Source organism: Scyliorhinus torazame, chromosome 8 (genome assembly GCF_047496885.1).
Source record: "Scyliorhinus torazame isolate Kashiwa2021f chromosome 8, sScyTor2.1, whole genome shotgun sequence".
Taxonomy (NCBI): domain Eukaryota; kingdom Metazoa; phylum Chordata; class Chondrichthyes; order Carcharhiniformes; family Scyliorhinidae; genus Scyliorhinus; species Scyliorhinus torazame.
The window spans coordinates 56568684-56591689 of NC_092714.1; the positions used below are offsets into that span (position 1 = coordinate 56568684).

Here is a 23006-nt window from a genome sequence, read left to right on the forward strand (position 1 = left end):
AAAATCTTTAGCATTGATTTTAAAAAAGCGTTACACTTGTAACTGACCCTGCCCAGTCACCACCATCAGATCAATGTAGTGGGCATGCTGATTGCACCCTATTTTGATCGCTCAAGGATGCTCTTCAAATTAAGATGGCTTTTTAGATGCAAAGACACTAGTGTGCACATTTTTAAAGATTTTAAATACTAAAAGGTATGTAGTTTACCATGAAAAAAAACAAACTCCAGTGATACGGGTAAATATTTCAGTCTTGTTATTCAAGTAATTTGCAATGATTTTAAATCAGGTTATTCGCACATATTGGGCTGGACTAAAATGTTAATTTTTGCGGTAAATGCATTTTCAGTCGTATTAATAAAACTTCATCAGGTTACTACTCCTAAATATATAAGGCAAGGAATGAAAACAAAATTATGCAGTGTTATACTCCATGATCGTGTTGACTCATGAAGACTTTTCTTTTGTGATTATGGGAATGAATTTTGGCAGAGCTTCAACCATATATTTACTCCCGAAAACGACCACAATTTCAAATGCAATTTGCACCCATACTGTTAATTGTGCACAAAGCAGAACCTTTATGTATCATATTTTTTAAAATTATGTTAAATGTCTCATTTGTAGCAGTGCAACTTCTTCATCCTGTTGAAAGTGGATTATGCCTATAAGTGCAAAGCTAGACAAACCATTACATAAAATTATGTTACTTACTGATTCCTCGGCCTGATTGGCTAAGTATATAAACTCAGTGGATCTACTGTCTGTTAATGCAGACGTGAAGAAGGCATTTATCAGATGAACCGAACCACTGAAGTAAACTCGACCATTTGGAATCTCATCTGTTGGGAGTTGATAGAATGCAGAGGATTAACCAAAAACTATTACAGTATTCAGAACTGTATTAGAATGAAAACTTTATTCTTGATTGGTTGAAAGAGAAATGCAATTACTATGGTTCTATTGTAAATCACAAGATAATCTTTCAAATTATTAGTAATATGTGAGCAAAGCTCCAAAAGGCAAAACATAAGCAGTGTTAGAAAATGTTACCAAATTGATTCCAACAACAACCTGCATTGATATAACGCCTGTAAAGTAGTTAAATGTCCAAGGCATCTCACAGGAGCTTTATCAAACAAATATGACACCAAAGTATATAAGATACTGGGGCTGATCACGAGACACTTAGTCAAAAAGTTAGGTTTTAAGAAGTGTCTGCAGGAGATATTGAGAGGTAGAGAGGGGGCAAAGGTTTTGGAAAGGAATTCCAGACCTTTGGACCTCAACAGCTGTGGGCATGACCTCCAGTGGTGAAACAATTAATATCAGAGATACTCAAGAGGCCAAAGTTGAAGGAGGACAGATATCCCGGAGCACTCTCGGGCTTGTAGAGATATCATGGTTGTGTTGCAATTCAACGAATGACCACTAGGAGTCTCATTAGTATATAAGTGAATGTCAGAGTCAGGTGACCCCTCAGACTGGCTGGAGGAAGCTGAAGAGAGAGGTTGCTTGTGCTTGATCTTATTGTTATTCATCCGTAGTTTTGTATATACTGTACCCACAGTTATTGTTGATAAATTATTTATCGCTTTATCTACAAGTGTTCTTGTAATATAATTCAGGGCATCTGACAAGAACATTGCAGGGCTGAGGACAGTACAAATATAGGCAGGGGCAAGGCCATAGAGGGATTTGAAAACAAGGACAGAAATTTTAAATGGAGGCATCACCATACTGGGAGCCAATGTGGGTCAAATGAACACAAGGGTGATGGGTGAACAAGATTCAGTGCGAGTTAGTGCACAGCAGAGGTTTGGACAATTCCAAGTTTGAAGAGGGTGGAACATGGGAGGCTGGCCAGTAATGCAGTGGAATAGTCAAGCCTACAGGTAAGAAAGTCATACAGGAGAGTTTTAGCAATAGATGAGCTGCGGCAGGCTAGAGTTGGATGATGCCACAGAGGTGGAAATAGTTAGTCTTAGTGATGGGGCAGATGTGATCAGAGTCAAATATGATATCAAGATTATGTCTCAAAAGCAGTCACAATATCCTGAAGCTAATGTACAGGCAGTTAATAATTGTATTTAAAAAATGGATCTTGACTAAGAAAGAATATCATGAAGGAATATATTTTAATTCAAATTCGGTGCCACAAATGGTCACGTGTGTAAACTGTAGCTCCATTGACAGCACCCTTGTCTCGAAGGCAAAAGGTTGTGAGTTCAAGACCCACAGCAGGACCTGGTCACAAATATCAAGGTACCCCATTGCACTACTGAAGGAATGCGGGACTGACAGAGATGCCATCTTTTGGATGAGATGTTAAACCAAGTTCCTCTTTCAAAGTAGGGGGTTTCCCCTTATGTCCTGGTCAATATTTCTACTTCAATCAACATCACAAAACAGATTATCTGGTGACGACCATATTTATAGTTGTGAGAGTTTTCTGCGCGCAAATTGGCCACCGCGTTTCCTATATTACAACAGTGACTACACTTCATTAGCTGAAAGGAAGCGCTGTGGGATATAAGATGTGAATGCAAATCGTTGCCCAGATATTCTGAGGAGTACCAATCAATGTTGGATTTCGCTGCATCTGGAAATTTGCTCTACTTGATGCTGCGCCACATTTCTACTGGGATCTTTTGAACCTGAAGTCCCAGAAAAGTGCAGCATAGCACCCCTTGGAGAACTCCATCGAATCGTAGTAGAATTGGTGGAAACCTTCCACCCCCACACTTTTAACGACACTTTTCATTGTCCAGTCTGAATGTTAGTGAATGATATTAGTGAATGGGGAGTACGTTGGTGACATTGGTGAGGGGTAGTTCAGTGATGAGGTAGGTAAAAGAGAGGGTAAATAGGTAAAGGTAGGTGGGTAAGTGGATAGTCAAGTTGGGGGTAGTCGGGTCCAATGGGGGGGTGTAGTCAATGGGGGAGTCGGGGGGGGGGGGGGGGAGTGCGGATCAGGAGAGTTGGAGACAGGCGGGTGGGTTGTCAGGGGGTCAGGACAGTGGTTTTGGATTAGCTGGGGGTCTAGAGCATAGAAAGGGGAGGCTGGGAAGGTCGTCAAGCAGTTGGGGGGTAGTCAGGAGTATAGTTGGGTGTTCATGGGTTAGTCGCGGGGGAGGGGGGGGTGGGTGGTGGCAGCAAGACGGTAGTGTGATTGATTGATTGATTGAAAGGGTCAGTTTTGCAGTGATCCAAAAATTAAATTAGGTTTGAATCAGTCAAACATTTCCTCGGTAACTATTCGGGTAATTAAGTCGGAAATATCCCAAATGACTGACAAGCTCAGAATCAGAGACATTCATGGGGGTCCTGGGGAGTTGAAACATCCGGCCTATTTCCACGTGGGTCTATATGTCAGGATTTCCACAGTGTCCTGATGTGCATCTCAGTGGGATGTCCCATCCCTAACAATCCCATGGCAGCACAGTGGCACAGCAGTTAGCATTGCTGCCTCACAGCGCCAGAGATCCGGTTTCAACTCCGGCCTTGGTTGACAGTGTAGAGTTTGCACTTTTCTCTGTATCTGCGTGGGTTTCCTCCAGGTGCTCTGGTTTTCTCCCACAGTCCAAAGATGTGCAGGTTAGGTGGACTGGCCAGGCTAAATTGACCCTCAGTGTCCAAAGTTGTGTAGGTTAGATTGAGGGATTATTCGGATAGCGCAGAAGAGTGGGCTTGGGCGGATTGCTCTTTCTGAGGTCTGTGCAGACTCAATGGGCCAAATGGCCTCCTTCTGCACTGTAAGGGTTCTATGAATTCGGAGACTAGAAGATCTGGCCCTTTGTTTTGTTTCCAAAAATACATTTGTGCCATTTTTACAGTTAGATTATTTGGTATTGCAAGAAATGTGCCAATTTTGATTTTGTGTGTATTTAACTCAATTTTGCAGTTCAGGAAAATTGACCTACTTGTTGCATACATTAAGAAATCTCGGGTATATTTGCAAGATACCTCAAAATACTGACCCCATTATTTCTCTTAAATTCAAAAAATTGGTCTGTAATCAATTATCTTCCACTGAGGAAAATGAGCATAAACACACAACTACTTGCACAGAACAAAAATTGAAGTAGAAAACAAAGGGCGGGATTCTCCCGTCCTGCTGCAGTGAATGGGAGATTTGGCTGGATGCCAAATTCTCCGTCCTTGCTCGTAGCGACAGTGGGGTGGGTTCACAATGGAGAAATCCGGTCAAATTATTTATACTAAAAGTTTTAACTCGCGAAAATTAAGTATTTGCAGTTAATTTACCCTATTATCGTGCAAAATTCCTCCATCACCAGAAGTCTTCTTCAGGGCGTTATTAAAAGAATATAGTGGGATTGAATATCCATAAGCAGCAGAGCTGTATGGAACAGGTCCAAGAAAGGAAATGAAGCAAAGGAGTTAATGAAACGTTTCACAGATCATTAAATACAAGGGCACTACCAGAAGACTGGAAAATTACTAATGTTCCAATTTTAAAAAAACTTCAGAGTAAAATCCTCAGGGTGTTAAACTTTTAGCGTTTCACCTATATTTGGAAAAGTAATAGAATTTATTTAAAATAAACAATATAGAAACCAAAATAAAAACAATGATTCCAAGCCCATGAGGCGTTCTGGAAGGCGAGTGATGTCAACAAATCTTTCATAATTGGTTGATGATGACCATGTAGTTTATTTTATATGACTTGACTTTCAGAAACTATTTGATGAGACATCTTATAATGGACTTTGTAGTATTAGGATTTGTAAGGGTTGATATGTCAGACTGCGTAAATAGCACCTTCCAGAATGATGATGTAAGAGAACAAGTGTTTATTGATAAAATCTTTCACACATACGAAGGTACAGTGAAAAATATTATTCTGCGTGCAGACCTGACAGATCACTCCATACACATAAAAAGATCAATTTAATATGTAGAGAAGCCATTCAAGAGTCTAGTATCAGCGGGGAAAAGCCGTTTTTGAATTTGCCAGAACGAGTTCTCAAACTTTTGTATCTTCGGTCCGATGGAAGAAGTTGGAAAAAAGAATAGTCAGGCTGGAAGGGGGGTCTTTGATTATGTTGCCCGCTTTCCAAAGGCAGTGAGAAATATAGTCAGAGTCAATAGATGGAAGACGAGCTTGCGTGATGGACTGAGCTGTGTTCGCAACTCTATGTAGTTTCTTCTGATCTTGGCCAGACCAATTGTCATACCAGGCTGTGATGCAGCCAGATGGGATGCTTTCTATGGTGCATCTATAGAAATTGGTAAGAGTCACTGTGCACATGCCAAATTTCCTTAATTTCCTGAGGACGTTGTTGCGCTTTCTTAATCATAATGTCGACATGGATGGACCAGGGCAAATTGGTGGTTACATTCACACTAGGAACTTGAAACTATCGACCCTCTCCACCTCAACATCGTTGATATAGATATGGGGCATGTACTACACCTGGCTTCCTGAAGTTGATGTCCAGCTCCTTTGTTTTGCTGACATTGAAGGAGAGATTGCTGTCATGACACCATGCTATGAAGTTCTCTATCTCTCTCCTGTACTCTGACTCATCGTTGCTTGAAATCTGACTCACAATGGTCGTATCATCAGCAAACTTATAGATGGAGTTGGTGCCAAATTTTGCCACACAATCATGTGTGTATAAAGTGTATAGTAGAGGGCTCCAATGTTAAGGACTCTTGTGGAGGAGATGCCATAACCTATCCTTACTGATTGTGGTCTGTGGATCAGGAAATTGAGAATCCAGTTGAAAAGGGAAGAGCCAAGTCCTAGGTTTTAGAATTTGGATATGAGCTTGGTTGGAATTATGGTAGTAAAAGCAGAGCTATAGTAAATGAACAGGAGCCTGACGTAGGAGTCCTTGTTATCAAGATGTTTCAAAGATGAGTGTAAGACCAGGGAAATAGCATCTGCTGTATACCTGTTAAAGCAGTATTGCAGTGGATCAAAGCAGTCTGGGAGGTTGGAGTTGATGTGTTTCATCAGTAACCTCTCGAAGCACTTCATAATAATAGATATCAGGGTCACCGGGCGATAGTTGTTGAGGCACACTGCCTGTTTTTTTTGTGACACTGGTAAGATAGTGGTTTTCTTAAAGCAGGTAGGAACCTGAGAACGGAGTAAGGAGAGGTTAAAGATGTCTGCAAACACACCCGCCAACTGGTCCGTGCAGGATCTCAGTGCGCGGCCAGGGGCTCCATCAGGACCCATTGCTTTCCATGGATTCACTTTCAAGAAGGCCAACCTGACTTCTGAGGCTGTAACTGTAGGTATAGATGCATCCAACAAGATTGGGGCAGATGACATTAGTTTGTTAGCTTCCTGCTAAAAGCTAGCATAGAATGCATTAAGTTCATTAGGGAGAGATGCTCGTACCAGAGATTCTACTCGAATTTGCTTTATAACCCATTATATTGTGTAAATGTTGCCATAATCGACAGGAATCTGTAACGTTAGTTCAAGGCTCTTGCTTGGTCTGGCAGTGTCTCTTGGCATCCCTGATGGCCTTACGGAGGTGGTACCTAGATTTCTTGTATAGGTCAAGGTCTCCCATCTTAAACCCCTCAGATCTGGACTTCAACAGGGAATGGATTTCCTGGTTGAACCATGGTTTCTGATAAGGAAATGCTCATATTACCTTCCTTGGCATGCAGTCCTCAACACCCTTACTGATGAAGTCTGTGATGGTAGTAGTATATACGTTTAAGTTGGCCTCTGAGTTCCTGAATCTGGACCAATCCAGTGTCTCCAAGCAGTCACGTAGAAGCTCTTCAATTTCCTCAGACAAGCATTGCATGACTTTCTTAACCGTATTCTCCCACTTCAGTTTCTGCTTCAATGCCGGGAGAAGGAGCACCGTCCTGTGGTCTGGTTTTCCAAAATGTGGTCGGGGGATGGAGCGGTAAGCACCCTTGGTGTTTGTATAACAGTGGCCTAGGACGTTAGGGCCCCTGGTGGGACAGGAGATGTGTTGGTAAATAATTTTGAATACACTCTTGAGATTGGCCTGGTTGAAATCGCCGGCCACAATGATCAAGGACTCCGGGCATTTTGTTTCAAGGTTATTTATAACAGTGAACAATTCATCAAGCACCTTCTTCACTTCCACCTGGGGTGGAATATAGACCACTGTAGTAATAGCAGAAGTGAACTCACGTGGAAAATAGTAGGGGCGGCACTTCACAGTCAAGTATTCGAGATCTGGGGAGCAATAACCAGTCAGGGTCGCCAGGTCTGAGCACCAAGAAGTGTTGATGAAGAAACAAACGCCATACCCTTTGTCTTACCTGAGGACCCCGTGCGGTCCATCCGATGAATTGAGAAGCCCTCAGGTTGCAGCACAGTCAGGTAAGGCAGGAGTCAGCCATGTCTCTGTGACATGGCTGTGCCATGCTCCGGTTTCCTCCCACAGTCTAAAGACGTGCAGGTTAGGTGGATTGGCCATGATAAATTGCCCTTAGTGACCAAAAAGGCTAGGAGAGGTTGTTGGGTTACAGGGATAGGGTGGATGTGAGGGCTTAAGTGGGTCGGTGCAGACTTGATGGGCCGAATGGCCTCCTTCTGCACTGTATGTTCTATGTTCTATGACACAGAGCACACAGCAGTCTCTCACTTCCCTCTGAAAAGTAAGTCTAGCATTAAGCTAGAAGTATACGAAGGAGAGGAGACCTCAAACCTCGTTGTTTTAATCTCACCTGCAGACCTTGTTTCCTAGGTCAATACCTACTTCTACATACTTGTCAACCCTCTTCTACTTCTGGATTGGGTTGGTCCGGCCTGCGTGACTGGACCCAGCGCGACGGCCAGACCGAAAGCTCTGAAACCGGGCCTGGATCTAGGCTTAGTGCCTACTCGTCTGGCCTCAGCTGCCTCCCTGTCAGGCGGGACAGGGCACGAGCGCTGGCTGGGCCTTTCCGGGTCTGCTCGAGCCGGATTACACAGTTGGATGTCGAATCAGGCACCTCGAATTTTGGATCCCTCCCCAAGCCGGGTTGAGCCCACATGTCGGGCCTCTTCCATTTCCAGGTTGAAATCAGGTCGTCGGCCATGTCCTTCCGAGTCAGGTCGCACCGAGTCATATGACTCTGCACAAGAAAATCGAAGAATCTCCAGACCCACAAGTAAATTCAAAAAAGCATGATTAATGATTTTGTTAGTTTTAAAATTAAAATTTAAAAGGCGAGAACGACTAAAATAAATGTAAGAAGAAGGTTTATAAGGGGCAGCTCGCGGAGAGTCGCCACCCTTTCACACCATCATTTTTTTGATGAGGAGAGGTGAATCTTTGTGACTTCAGCGGTGGAACACCTAGCCATGGCTAGCTGTACACAATTCAGCTGCAGAAAATAAGCCAGTTGTTCAAACATACCAGCTTGTAATGTGGGTTCCTTAGATGTATCACTGATGAGATCTTGAGATTTGTATATATAAACATGAAGTATTTATTGTTCGTCTTTAACCATTTACAGATCCCTGCATGGGGCTATTTCCATGCAGATAGGTTGCTTCCAGATTGTTCTCTCCGAACCTAATACACAGTGGGCAGGGCTATTCTCCAGTCCCACGTTAAACCGTGCTCTTTACATTACAATGGCATGCACACAATATCACAACACAAAGTATTCCAAAGCTAGACTAACCAACATACAACAGGCTTAAGGGTTGATTGAAAACTAATCACGATAAGCAAAGATTTTGGCAATTGCATAATAAAGTAACCAAATAACAGAAAAGTAACGTTAGCCAGATTTTAACTAAGGTGGAGTTGGATTATTGTGCACAGGTTTCAGTACATAGATAATAGAATTTACAGTGCAAAAGGAGGCCATTCGGCCCATCGAGTCTGCACCAACACTTGGAAAGAGCACCCTACCTCAGCCCACACCTCCATCCTATCCCCATAACCCCCTAACCTTTTAAGACACTAAGGGCAATTTATCATGGCCAATGCACTTAACCTGCACTTCTTTGGACTGTGGGAGGAAACCGGAGCTCCCGGAGGAAACCCACGCAGACACGGGGAGAACGTGCAGACTCCACACAGACAGTGACCCAAGCCGGGAATCGAGTCTGGGACCTTGGAACTGTGAAGCAACTGTGCTAACCACTGTGCCACATGATGACAGCAAGATTATAAAATATAAAGATTTACTTGGACTTTCTCAACAATATGGTGAGGCTTAAGGAGTCATTGATTTTGTATGAAAGCTGTGAAGTTAAGGATAACCTAAATCTTGCCAGATCTTGTCTGAAGTGTTGCATAGTCTTTAGGCTATATCTCAGATATGTCTGCATATTTATCAAATTTATGGGCATGAAAGCTGAGGCAGGGTGACAGGCTGGCAGGCCCTCCAATTGCTGGGGCCTGCTTGCTTGCTGCTGGCAAAACACAAATCTGTCACCTGCACAAGGGTACATAAAAATAGAGGAGCAATGAAAAAACGAGAAATTCAGCAATTTGCTTCAATTATACAGAATTACATGTAAATCAGCACGGTGGCACAGTGGTTAGCACTGCTGCTTCATGGCAGCGAGGACCCGGCTTCAATCCCGACCCCAGGTCACTGCCCATGTGGAGTTTGTACATTCTCCCCGTCTCTGCGTGGGTCTCACCTCCACACCCCAAAAAGATGCGCTGGATTTCAGACAGAGTGGATAGTCAGAGGCTTTTCCCCAGGATAGAGGGGTCAATTACTAGGGGGCATAGGTTTAAGGTGCGACGGGCAAGGTTTAGAGAGATGTACGAGACATGTTTTTTACACAAAGGGCAGTGGGTGCCTGGAACTCGCTGCCGGAGGAGGCGGTGGAAGCAGGGACGATAGTGACATTTAAGGGGCATCTTGACAAATACATGAATAGGATGGGAATAGAGGGATACCGTCCCAGGAAGTGTAGAAGATTGTAGTTTAGACAGGCGGCATGGTCGGCACAGGCTTGGAGGGCCGAAGGGCCTGTTCCTGTGCTGTACTTTTCTTTGTTCTTTGTTTATTGGTGAATTGGCCACGTTAAATTTCCCCTTAATTGGAAAAAAGATTTGGGCACTCTAAATTTATTTTTAAATATAAAAATATTTTAAAAAAAAATAAAAATAGATTTACACGGGAATCACACCACAAAAACGGGCCATATGTTCCACACAAACATCTTATTCTATCATATCAGCCTCAGTGATGGATGTTCTCTCTGACTGCAGCCAGTGAGGTGGTTGCACCAGTGTGGGCAGAGCGATCCTTTTCAACCTCCAAATTATTGGGCAGAAATACACAGAATCATCTCTTTGGATTTTATCATTTTGATTCATAATATTCATGCAACTGATGGATATCCACCTTGGAACCAAGGCAGATATGATAATTGATGCATGATGCACAAAGACTAAAGTTGGGTACAACTGTGGCTTTATTGCAGTCAGGTGCGTGGCCTCCTTCTGTAGCTAGCGGAATGGCAGCTGAATGGAGGACATGCATATGTATACTCCTCCTACTGGGCGGAGCCAGCCAGCAGGGGCTACCGGCGAACCTGTAGTACCAGTCCTACCTTACATCCCCCAATACAGGTGTACAGTGGTTCACCACATTCACCCCCTGTTAAAAATGAGTCCGGCGGGGGTGGTGTGAAACTATATACAGTGTTGAACATTATTTACAGTGTCGTAGAAACAACATGAAGAGAGAGAGAAAAAAATTGTCCCTTTTGAAGGTCCAGTTAAAGGTTCAATCTGTCTGGAGCCTTGACATTCCGCTGGGAGCGGCGTAATGGTGGCGGCGATGGCGGTGCTGGTGGTGCTGGCCTGCCGTTAGATGACACCGGGAGCGTGCCAAAATCTTCGTCGTCCTCTTGCGAGGGCAGGGGAAGGAGGGATGGGCCTGGTGGGGACAATGTTGGAAGTGCCGGGAAAGGGGAGGATGGCACCGGGGCGGGGGAGTATGTTCGGTTGGAACCTGACGGTGCCAGGTCTCTGAGGGAGACAGTATCTTGGCAGCCGTCGGGATACGCAATGTAGGCATACTGGGGGTTGGCGTGGAGCAAGAGTACCCTATCCACCAATGGGTCCGCCTTGTGGAGTCAGACGTGCCTACGGAGCAGGACCGGTCCTGGAGCTCCAAGCCAAGTCGGGAGCGACAACCCAGATGTGGACTTCCTGGGGAAGGTAAAAAGACGTTCATGGGTTGTGTTATTCGTAGCGGTGCACAGTAGTGACCGGATGGAGTGCAGTGCATCAGGGATGTCCTCCTGCCAGCGAGAGGCTGGAAGGTTCCTGGACCGTAGAGCCAGCTGGACGGCCCTCCAAACCGTCTCGTTCTCCCTTTCTACCTGCCCCTTTCCCCAGGAGTTGTAGCTGGTCGTTCTGCTGGAGACAATACCCCTGCTGTGCAGGAACTGACGCAGCTCATCACTCATGAATGAGGATCCCCTGTCACTGTGGATGTAGGCGGGGAAACCGAACAGAGCGAAGATTGTGTTGAGGGCCTTGATGACGGTGGCGGACGTCATATCCGGGCATGGGATGGCGAAGGGGAACCTGGAGTACTCATCGACCACATTGAGAATATACGTGTGATGGTCGGTGGAGGGGAGGGGCCCTTTAAAATCCACACTGAGGTGTTCAAAGGGGCGGGGGGAGGCCTTCACCAGGCGCGCACGGTCCGGCCGGTAGAAGTGCGGCTTGCACTCCGCACAGACCTGGCAGACCCTGGTGACTGTCTGTACCTCCTCGACGAAGTAGGGCAGGTTGCGAGCCTTGATGAGATGGTACAGTCGTGTGACCCCCGGATGGCATAGGCTGTCGTGTAGGGCCCGGAGTTGGTCCACTTGTGCACTGGCACATGTACCTCGGGAGAGGGCGTCTGGGGGCTCGTTGAGCTTGCCGGGGCGATACAAAATCTCGTAATTATAGGTGGAGAGCTCGATTCTCCACCGCAAGATTTTATCATTTTTGAACTTGCCCTGCTGCGTGTTGTTGAACATGAAGGCTACCGACCGTTGGTCAGTGAAGAGAGTAAATCTCCTGCCGGCCAGGTAATGCCTCCAATGCCGCACAGCTTCAACAATAGCCTGGGCATCTTTTTCGACGGATGAGTGCCGAATTTCTGAGGCATGAAGGGTGCAGGAAAAAAATGCCACGGTCTGCCTGCCTGATTGAGGGTGGCGACAAGAGCGACATCTGATGCGTCGCTTTCTACTTGAAAGGGCAATGTCTCGTCTACTGCATGCATCCCTGCCTTGGCTATATCAGCTCTGATACAGGCGAAGGCCTGTTCTGCCTCGGCCGTGAGGGGGAGCTGGGTGGACTGTCTGAGTGGGAGGGCCTTGTCCGCATAGTTTGGGACCCACTGAGCGTAGTACGAAAAGAACCCCAGGCAGCGTTTGAGGGCCTTGGGGCAGTGGGGGAGGGGAAGCTCCATGAGGGGCGCATGCGGTCGGGATCGAGCCCCATAACTCCATTCTGGACCTCATAGCCGAGGATGGCTAAGCGGGTCGTGATGAACACACACTTCTCTTTGTTATACGTAAGATTGAGGAGAGTGGCGGTGCGGAGAAATTTAGCGAGGTTGGCATCGTGGTCCTGCTGATCATGGCCGCAGATGGTGACATTGTCTAGGTACGGGAACATGGCCCGCAAACCGTACTGGTCGACCATTCGGTCTATTTCCCTTTGGAAGACCGAGACCCCATTAGTGACGCCAAAGGGAACCCTAAGAAAATGGTAGAGACGACCGTCCGCCACAAAGGCAGTGAATGGGCAGTCGGATTTACGGATGGAGAGTTGGTGGTAGGCGGATTTTAGGTCAATCGTTGAGAAGACCCAGTACTGCGCAATCTGATTGACCATATCAGATATGCGTGGGAGTGGGTACGCGTCAAGCTGCGTGTACCGATTGATGGTCTGGCTGTAGTCCACGACCATTCGGTGTTTCTCCCCAGTTTTAACGACTACCACTTGGGCTCTCCAGGGGCTGTTGCTGGCCTCGATGACACCCTCCCGAAGCAGCCGCTGGACTTCGGACCTGATGAAGGTCCTGTCCAGGGTGCTGTACCGTCTGCTCCTGGTGGCGATGGGCTTGCAATCTGAAGTAAGATTAGCAAAGAGGGAGGGGGGGTCGACCTTTAGGGTTGTGAGGCCGCACACAGTGAGGGGTGGAAGGGGCCCGCCGAATTTGAGGGTGAGGCTCTAGAGAGTGCACTGAAAATCCAGGCCTAGCAATAGTGCAGCGCAGAGGTTAGGAAGGACGTAGTGGCGAAAGCCGCTGAACTCTAAGCCCTGGACTGTGAGAGTGAATGTGCAGAACCCTCGGATCGGGACAGAGTGGGACCCGGAGGCCAGGGAGATCTGTTGATTGGCGGGGTGGACCACGAGGGACCAGCGCCTTACCGTATCCGGTACTGTATTCGGTTTATGAAGCATTCAGTGCTCCCGAAGTCCAGCAGGCACGAGGTCGCGTGGCCTTTGATTTTCATCGTTGTCGAAGCGGTGGCCAGGTTGTGTGGCGAGGCTGGTCCAGCGTCATCGAGGCGAGCTGCGGGTGATCGTCACTGGTTTCAGACGAAGAGCGTTGGGGGCCCAGGTCGTGGAAGGTCGTTAGCGTCCATGCCCCGTGGGGAAGGCAAGAGGGCGGTGGCTGGAGATCCTGCGGGGAACAAAATGGCGGTGCCCATGGGGCGCACGTTGCGGGGGCGGGACAAAATGACGGCGCCCCATGGGCCACACGTTGTTGGAGCAGGACAAGATGGCGGCGCCCATGGGCCGCACGTGGACTGAGGGGGCAAGATGGCGGCGCCCACTGGCCGCGTGTGGCCCCAGGAGGTGAAGATGGCGGCACCCACTGGCCGCGTGTGGCCCCAGGAGGTGAAGATGGCGGCACCCACTGGCCGCGTGTGGCCCCAGGAGGTGAAGATGGCGGCACCCACTGGCCGCGCGTGGGCCGTGGGGGTGAAGAGAGCGGCGCCCATTTTGCATTTTACAGGGGGGAGGAGGTGATAGCGGTGACTGCGCGGGCCTGGCACATTGCGGCCCTTTTTGCCGCAAGCCTTGCAAATGGCGGTGCGGGCCGGGCAGCATTGGCGGGGGTGCTTCTGCTGACCGCAGAAATAGCATCGGGGACCCCCGGGGTGCACGTGGCACAGGTGTATTGGCTAGGCTGGGCCCCAGCTGGGGCGATCGTTTGCGGCGTCCAGGAGGGATAGGAGGGGTGGGCCGCGTGGCTGGAGGGGTAGGCCTGAACATTACGGGAGGCGACCGTCATGGAGAGCACTTATTTTTTTTGTCTCCGCTAAGTCGAGTGTGGCCTCTTCTAGCAATCGTTGTCGGATGAGGTCCGACCCAATCGCCGTTACAAAAGCATCGCGCATGAGTAGATTAGAATGTTCGGCGGCCGTAACAGCCTGACAGTCACAGTCCCAGACGAGTGGGATTGGGGTCCGCCAGAAGTCTTCGATAGACTCACCAGGGAGTTGCGAGTGAGTGGCGAGTACGTGCCTGATGAAGAGTGTGTTCGATTACTGCGCGTAGTTCTCTTTGAGGAGTGCCATGGTTTCCGCGTTAGACGTGCCAGATCATCGACATGGATACCACCATTACACGTGAGAACACCACCCACCAGGTACGCGGTACATACTTGTCTACCTCATACGCTGCAGGAAAGGATGTCCCGAAGCATGGTACATTGGCGAGACCATGCAGACGCTGTGACAACAAATGAACGGACATCGTGCGACAATCACCAGGCAGGAATGTTCCCTTCCAGTCGGGGAACACTTCAGCAGTCAAGGGCATTCAGCCTCTGATCTCCGGGTAAGCGTTCTCCAAGGCGGCCTTCAGGACGCGCGACAACGCAGAATCGCCGAGCAGAAGCTTATAGCCAAGTTCCGCACACATGAGTGCGGCCTCAACCGGGACCTGCAATTCATGTCGCATTACATTCATCCCCCACCATCTGGCCTGCGAAATCCTACCAACTGTCCTGGCTTGACACAATTCACACCTCTTTAACCTGGGGTTACCCCATCTCTGGATCTGTAAAGATTTAATCACCTGCTAATGCTCGCATTCCAAGCATTGTCTGGCATCTTTGAATTTGTCTATATATGTGTTTCTGGAACAGACCTCTTCATTCACCTGAGGAAGGAGCAGCGCTCCGAAAGCTAGTGACATCGAAACAAACCTGTTGGACTTTAACCTGGTGTTGTAAAACCTCTTACTGTGCTCACCCCAGTCCAACGCCGGCATCTCCACATCATAGAAATATATATGTTGAGAAAACAACAATATATTTTATTAAGAATAGTAGGGTGCATGGGGAGGATTCAACGGCCTTGTCGCACCCGACATGGTATCGGGACGAAGCCGCAGAAATCGCGAGAGGCCTGCATCGCGATTTGTGACTTCGAAATATCTCACGAGATTCAACATAATCTCGCAGCGCGATGCGATCTGGATCAAGCCCTCACTGTACAAGATCTAGGCATGCATATTTAAATGATTCATTAAGCCTATTTAAGTATGCGCTCGCCCACTTCACCAGGGGCTCGGGATTCAATGGCCTCGCAAGCGGGGCCTCAACTAGGCGCTGTTTGTTACTGGTTCACAAAGTGATGAACCAGCCGTGTTGGCACTTCGGGCAAAGTCTCACTGGGGAGTGAGGCCCCCGGGTGACTGGGCACTGGGTAGGGTAGCATCCTGGCACTCCCCTGGCACCTGGGCACCTTGGCACTGCCAGGGGGATGGATTAGCTCACTTGGCGAGACAGCTGTTTAATGACGCAGAGCAAAGCCAGCAGCATGGGTTCAATTTCTGTACCAGCTGAAGTTATTCATGAAGGCTCCGCCTTCTCAACCTTGCCCCTCGCCTGAGCTGTCATAATCCTCAGGTTAAATCACCATCAGTCAGCTCCCTCCCTCAAAGGGGAAAATAGCCTATGGTCGTCTAGGACTATGGCGACTTTACCTTATAAGGGCAAGGTTTTACTGATGGGCTAGGAGGCAGAGGGATTCCGTACAATTCTGGGAACTTGTGTCCGCAGGTTTCTAGGATCCGCAATCGTGCCAGCAGGTCATTTTGCCAATGGTGAGAATGACAGCACCTAGGCCGCAAGCCAACCGGGGGCGGGCAGTCAACTTAGCTACTTAAAGGTCCAATTAAGGGTCTTTCTCCCCAACCCCATAGGGAGGCCACTTGCTGCATACAGGCATCCATCCAGTGGTTTCCCAGGGGTGGTCCTTCACATTTCGAGGCTTGAGGGCTAAGTGGGCACTCCTACCTCCTACCTCACACGTCCCCCCCCCCCTCCCAAAAAGGCTACCCTGCACTGCCAGTGGCCAGCTACCCAATAGCCAGTGCCTGACCACGATAGAAAAAAACCTTTTGCAATGACCCTGTAAGGATGTTTCAGAATCCCGGCACCCTCTTACTCTCCTCACAAATTCAGTGCCTTTTGTTAGTGCTGTCGAGGCTGCAAAACTGTCAGCCCTCTGACTGGGCCAGCAACATGGACAGCCAGTCCACCATCCTGAATTGGACAATGAGCCTGGCAGCACCCAATTAGAAGCTGCTATTCGGAAGGATGTCATTGCGGTCCTGCTCAGGACCAGCATTTGGTGCTGATGTTGGGTCTCAATTACACCTGCAGGTAAAATCGCAGCCTCATGTTTGTACCCATAATTGTGCTAAGGATTCCATACAGCCAGGCCTGAAAATTGTGTATTTGATTATCTAGGAGCCATCTTTCCAGTCTCCTTCAATTTTCAAATAAGTCCAGCAAAACTACTTGGCACAAATTAAAAGCATTATGGTTTCTTCTTGGGAAGCAGCCATTAACCTGCATGGTATGTGATGATTAAGTTAATAGAATAAAATGCTGCTGTGTTTGTGTAGGGTCTTTGCATATGGATAGGTCGCCATATGTGGGTCATTAGTCACTCCCTGTTCTTTAGACATGTCAACTGTCTTGCTCACTGAGGCAACCCTGTCATGCTGCTATATTTGGTCAATGAGAAAGGGGAGTCACTTGGTTGAAGCATCTGGATCTCTTTCATGCACTTGTTGAGTTTGCCTGTGGTAGCCTTGAAGGAGCTAGAGGCATACAAATCTGAGGATCATTCTCATTATAATGGCCACTGACACTGTTATCATGGTTAACTGCATTAGCTGTGTCCACCCCCGTATATAGTGGAGCCTGGTTAAATGAATAGACTATTTTCTATCAAGATCGATGCAGGTATCTATTTCCTAGTGATTTTCCCATTACTATCATTCAGCCTCATTCTGCTGCTGCATTGCATTGCTGATATTTCCCACACACCCTCCTGATATTTTCCTGTCTGCTGTCTTCTCGCACATCCTTCAGACCCTCTAATCTGCTGCTGTCTTCTGCTACCTATTAATCCTTCAATCCTCCCAATTTACTGATGCATCTTTCCAACTTGATGCTGCCTCCTCTGACCCAACTTTCCTTCCCGATATATCTCCTGCAGCTTGATTGGGTCAAGCACAACCAACTAAACAGCGATGATCAAACCAGAACAACAGTTTCATTGTTGTCCTGAAACAAAGTGCAACTTAATCTCAGCTGTTCAGTTTCAGTTACTCGTCTGGCTATTCACTTCTGAATTGCTCGTTTAAGTGAGCTTCACTCTACGGTTTACTTTATTGTTCAAGTTTTCAATAGATGCATGCGAAGTTGGATTTTCATTTTGGTCAGAGGAAAGCTTGATTTGAATAATGGTGGATTGCGATTTTACACCTGTCAGAAATCAAGTCGATTGGCCCAGCTGCATTTTCCCTTCATATTGTCGATGATCTCCCAGTGACAGTACTGCCTCTGATTAGTTCACCATTCAGCGTGTGGGAACTAACAACCTGCGATGACTGACAGGGATCACTGCAGTAATAATTCCTACATTGACAGTCTAGTTACTTACAGCAGGAGTGTCTGTAAGTTCTACAGGAGGACTAAAAGAACCCATCTTAGTGAGTTAACAGTGGCTGCGCTTCCGTATCAATTGTTTGGATTTGGAGATACAGGTGCAAAGGATTGGATTGGATTGGATTTGGATTTTGTTTATTGTCATGTGTATCGAAGTACAGTGAAAAGTATTTTTCTGTGAGCAGCTCAACAGATCATTAAGTACATGGGAAGAAAAGAAAATACATAATAGGGCAACACTAGATATACAATGTAACTACATAAGCACCGGCATCGGATGAAGCATACAGGGTGTAGTGTTAATGAGGTCAGTCCCGAAGAGGGTCATTTCAGAGTCTGGTAACAGCGGGGAAGAAGCTGTTTTTGAGTCTGTTCGTGCGTGTTCTCAGACTTCTGTATCTCCTGCCCGATGGAAGAAGTTGGAAGAGCGAGTAAGCCGGGTGGGAGGGACCTTTGATTATGCTGCCCGCTTTCCCCAGGCAGCGAGAGGTGTAGATGGAGTCAATGGATGGGAGGCATGTTCGTGTGATGGACTGGGCGGTGTTCACGACTCTCTGAAGTTTCTTGCGGTACTGGGCCGAGCAGTTGCCGTACCAAGCTGTGATGCAGCCCGATAGGATGTTTTCTATGGTGCATCTGTAAAAGTTGGTAAGGGTTAATGTGGACATGCTGAATTTCCTTAGTTTCCTGAGGAAGTACAGGTGCTGTTGCGCTTTCTTGGTGGTAGCGTCGACGTGGGTGGACCAGGACAGATTTTTGGAGATGTGCACCCCTAGGAATTTGAAACTGCTAACCATCTCCACCTCGGCCCCGTTGATGCTGACAGGGGTGTGTACAGTACTTTGCTTCCTGAAGTCAATGACCAGCTCTTTAGTTTTGTTGGCATTGAGGGAGAGGTTGTTGTCGCTACACCACTCCACTAGGTTCTCTATCTCCCTCTTGTATTCGGAGAGCGGCACAATAGCAAGCAAAAGGTGGTCGGAATAGTGAAAGCCGATAGTACCACAACATATTCCAATCCAGACTTACAAAAAGTCCAATGACATTACAAGAGAAGTCAAGCGAAGAGGAGTCAAACAGCACAGACTGGGAATGCATGTTAGCCCTATAGAGAGAACTCACCTCATTATCTGCTAAAATGCTAAAATTGCTAGATAGGAATGTAAGCTATCAGGACACGGTATGGGCAGCACAGTAGCATTGTGGATAGCACAATTGCTTCACAGCTCCAGGGTCCCAGGTTCAATTCCGGCTTGGGTCACTGTCTGTGCGGAGTCTGCACATCCTCCCCGTGTGTGCGTGGGTTTCCTCCGGGTGCTCCGGTTTCCTCCCACAGTCCAAAGATGTGCAGGTAGGTGGATTGACCATGATAAATTGCCCTTAGTGTCCAAAAATGCCCTTAGTGTTGGGTGGGGTTACTGGGTTATGGGGATAGGATAGAGGTGTTGACCTTGGGTAGGGTGCTCTTTCCAAGAGCCGGTGCAGACTCGATGGGCTGAATGGCCTCCTTCTGCACTGTAAATTCTATGATCTATGATCTATGACACAACAAGACAAGAAAGCGCTTCAAATTCACAATATTCCTCTACCCCCGGCAACACATTTACAGACTCATAAAAAAGTGGGAGTTACCAACAATTTGACACAAAGGCTTCTCGCCTGGGAATGGCACAGTTTCTTTTTTTTAACGATTTCAATACTGTTTATTTATTGGACTTTTTGTAAAGGGTAGAGACACTGGTCATACAGGATGATCTTGTGCGTACATATGCGAATATTTTTTATTCTCCTTTTTCACATTTTCTCCAAAATTTACACCCACCAACAACAAACAATAATCAGTAACAAATATGTCAATCCCCATATCAATAACAACAATCCCATCCTCCCACCAAACATTAGCCCGCATGTTCACATAAACAAATGACAAAAAGGATCCAGTTTCACATGCATCACTTTAGAAATTACCCTAAAAACCTCCTTCCAGTAATCCTCTAGCTTTGGACAGGACCAAAACATGTGAACGTGATTAGCGGGGCCCCACCCGCAACGTTCACACACACCCTCTACTCCTTCAAAGAATTGGCTCATCCTCGCCCTCGTGAGGTGTGCTCTGTATGCCACCTTAAGCTGTATCAGCCCCAACCTCGCGCACGAGGTGGAGGCATTCACTCTCCGGAACCCCTCCTCCATATCCTCTCCCAACTCTTCCTCCCACTTTGCTTTCATCCCTTCCAGTGGTGCCTTCTCCTCTTCCAAAATAGCTCCGTAAACCGCTGACACGACCCCCTTCTCCAGTCCCCCTGTCGTCAGCACCTCCTCCAGCAATGTGGAGGCCGGCTCCACCGGGAAGCTCTGTATCTCTTTTCTGGCAAAATCTCGAACCTGCATGTATCTAAACATTTCCCCCTGCTCCAGCTCATACTTCGCTTCCAACTCCTTCAATCCTGCAAACCGATCCCTAAGAAACAAATCTTTTAGTGTCTCAATCCCCTTCTCCTCCTATTTCCGAAAATGTCCATCCCACCTCCCTGGCTCAAATCTGTGGTTCCCCCGAATCGGTATTTCCCTTGACCCTGCCCCTAACCCGAAGTATTAGCGAAACTGCCTCCAAATCCTCAATGAAGCAATTATTACCGGACTCCCTGAGCACTTCCCCGGGGCCATCGGGAGCGGCGTTGTTGCTAGAGCTTTCAATCCCGACCCCCTGCACAAACTCTCCTCCATTCTGACCCACTGGGAATCAACCCCTCTGACCCAGCTCCGCACCTTCTCCACATTCGCCGCCCAGTAGTAATACATCAGGTTCGGGAGACCCAAACCCCCTGCCTGCCTTCCGCTCTGTAGCAGCACCGTTCTAACTCTGGCACCTTCCCTCCCCATATGAACGAAGTAATCCTTCCCTCAATCTCTCTGAAAAAACCTTTTGGCAGGAAAATCGGCAGGCATTGAAAAATAAACAGAAATCGCAGCAACACGTTCATTTTAACCGCCTGTACCCCACCCGCCAGTGACAGAGGGAGACCATCCCACCTTGCCAGATCAGCTTTCACTCTCCCCATCAAACTAGAAATGTTGTACCTGCGGAGCCCCCCCCCCCCACTCCCGGGCAACCTGCACCCCCAGGTACCAAAAGTGAGTCCCTGCCTACAGAATGGCAGTGCCCCCACCCCTGCCCCCACCCTCGGCCGTGACACCACAAAATACTCACTCTTGTTTAGATTTAGTTTGTACCCCAAGAAAGACCCAAACACTCGAAGCAGCTCCAATATTCCCCCTATCGACACACTCGGTTCCGACACGTATAACAGCAAATCATTGGCTTCTAAGTGTTATGGGCCAGGGTTTAAAGAATCCCAAAGTGTATCATGGAGTTCACCTGACCCACAACCTTTAATAGATTGTGGTATGAGGAGCACACGGCTCACTCTACAGGTATGGTATAGCAGAAAATGGACCAGTGTTTTTTTTAACACAAAACAGAGTTTATTCTATGAACTCAAGTTGACCTTTCTAAAACAAACAGTTAATATCTCAGCAACCAGTAAATCAAATACACCCCCAAAGAATACAACATTAAGTAATATGTATGCTGTCCTTTTAACATCCAAAAGATTTAACAAACCTTCAAACAGGAGCATATTAGGGTTTACATTCAAGACTGAAAACATTTATAATTCTTCTGAATTCACCAAATGATTCATATATAGTCTTTGGATGGCAGAGATCAACAGCAGTGCAGCTCACTTTTAACTTCAGATTCAGCTCACTGAAAAACACAGACACACCCAAGCTCTTTCTCAAACTGAAACTAAAAAGCAGAAGTGGAGCTCAGCTCCACCCACACTCTGACATCACTCCAGTAACATGAGCAGCTCCAGGTACATTTCTTAAACACCCATTTCTTAAAGGGTACACTCACATGACATAAGGACACCCACCCGCACTATTCCTTTCCATACCCCCGAACTTCTTAATGTGATGGCCAACGGCTCAATCGCGAATGCAAACAGCAGGTCCTAGTCCCACGATGGAGAGAAAAGTATGACGAGCTGATGTTGTTTGTGCGGACACTCGCCCTCGGCTCCTTATATAGTAGCTTTACCCAGTTCACAAATCTTGGTCCATTCCCAAGCCGCTCCAGGACTGCCATCAAATACCCCCATTCTACCCGGTCAAACGCTTTCTCAGCGTCCAATGCCACAACCACCTCTGTTTCCTTCCCCTCCGCCGGTGCCATAACGATGTTCAATACCCTTCTAACGTTTGAAAAGAGCTGCCCCCTCTCACGAACCCCGCCTGATCTTCACCTATCACCTTCGGGAGGCACTCCTCCAGCCTACCCGCCAGTACCTTTGCCAATACTTTTGCGTCCACATTCAGAAACGATATGGGCCTATACGACCCACACCCTGTCGGATCCTTATCTTTTTTTAGCAACAGGGAAATCGATGCCTGCCCCAAGGTTTATGGCAGCACTCCCTTCCCCATCACCTCTTCAAACATCCCCACCATCAGGGGTGCCAGCTTATCCTTGAATTTTTTATAATATTCCATCGGATACCCATCTGGCCCTGCCACCTTCCCTGACTGCATCCTCCCAATCGCATCCTTTATCTCCTGCTCCACTATCGCTCCTTCTAATGTACCCCTGTCCCCCTCCCCTAACCTCGGGTACTCCAACCCATCTAGAAATTCCTGCATCTCACGGTCTCCCCCAGGTGGCTCTGACCTGTACAACCTCTCATAAAATTCCTCAAAACCTTGTTAATCAGATCCGGAGCCACCACCAACTTCCCTGCCCTATCCCTCACCTGAACAATTTCCCTTACCGCTGCCTCCCTCCGGAGCTGACCTGCTAACATACACTTATCTCCATGTTCGTAAACTGCACCCCTTGCTCGCCTCAGTTGGCACACCGCCTTCCTGGTATATAATCGGTCAAAGCTCGCCTGTAGTTCCTTCCTCTTTTCCGGCTTCGCTGGGTCCCCATCTTCTGCAAAACTCAGATCTACCTCCAACATCTCATCTATTATCCTCTGCTGCTTCACCTCTCCTCTTTGTCCACCCTGGCCTTAAACAAA

The 23006-nt window shown here is 47.6% G+C and overlaps 1 protein-coding gene across 1 annotated transcript in view; it reads right to left on the minus strand.

Moving 5' to 3' along the window:
• LOC140427856 (suppressor of tumorigenicity 14 protein homolog) overlaps positions 1-23006 on the minus strand; it is a 318812-nt gene that overhangs the window by 270160 nt on the left and 25646 nt on the right. Inside the window, exon 3 of the mRNA XM_072513648.1 lies at positions 715-842. Coding sequence (XP_072369749.1) covers positions 715-842 — 128 coding nt within the window. The remainder of the gene's footprint in view (positions 1-714; positions 843-23006) is intronic.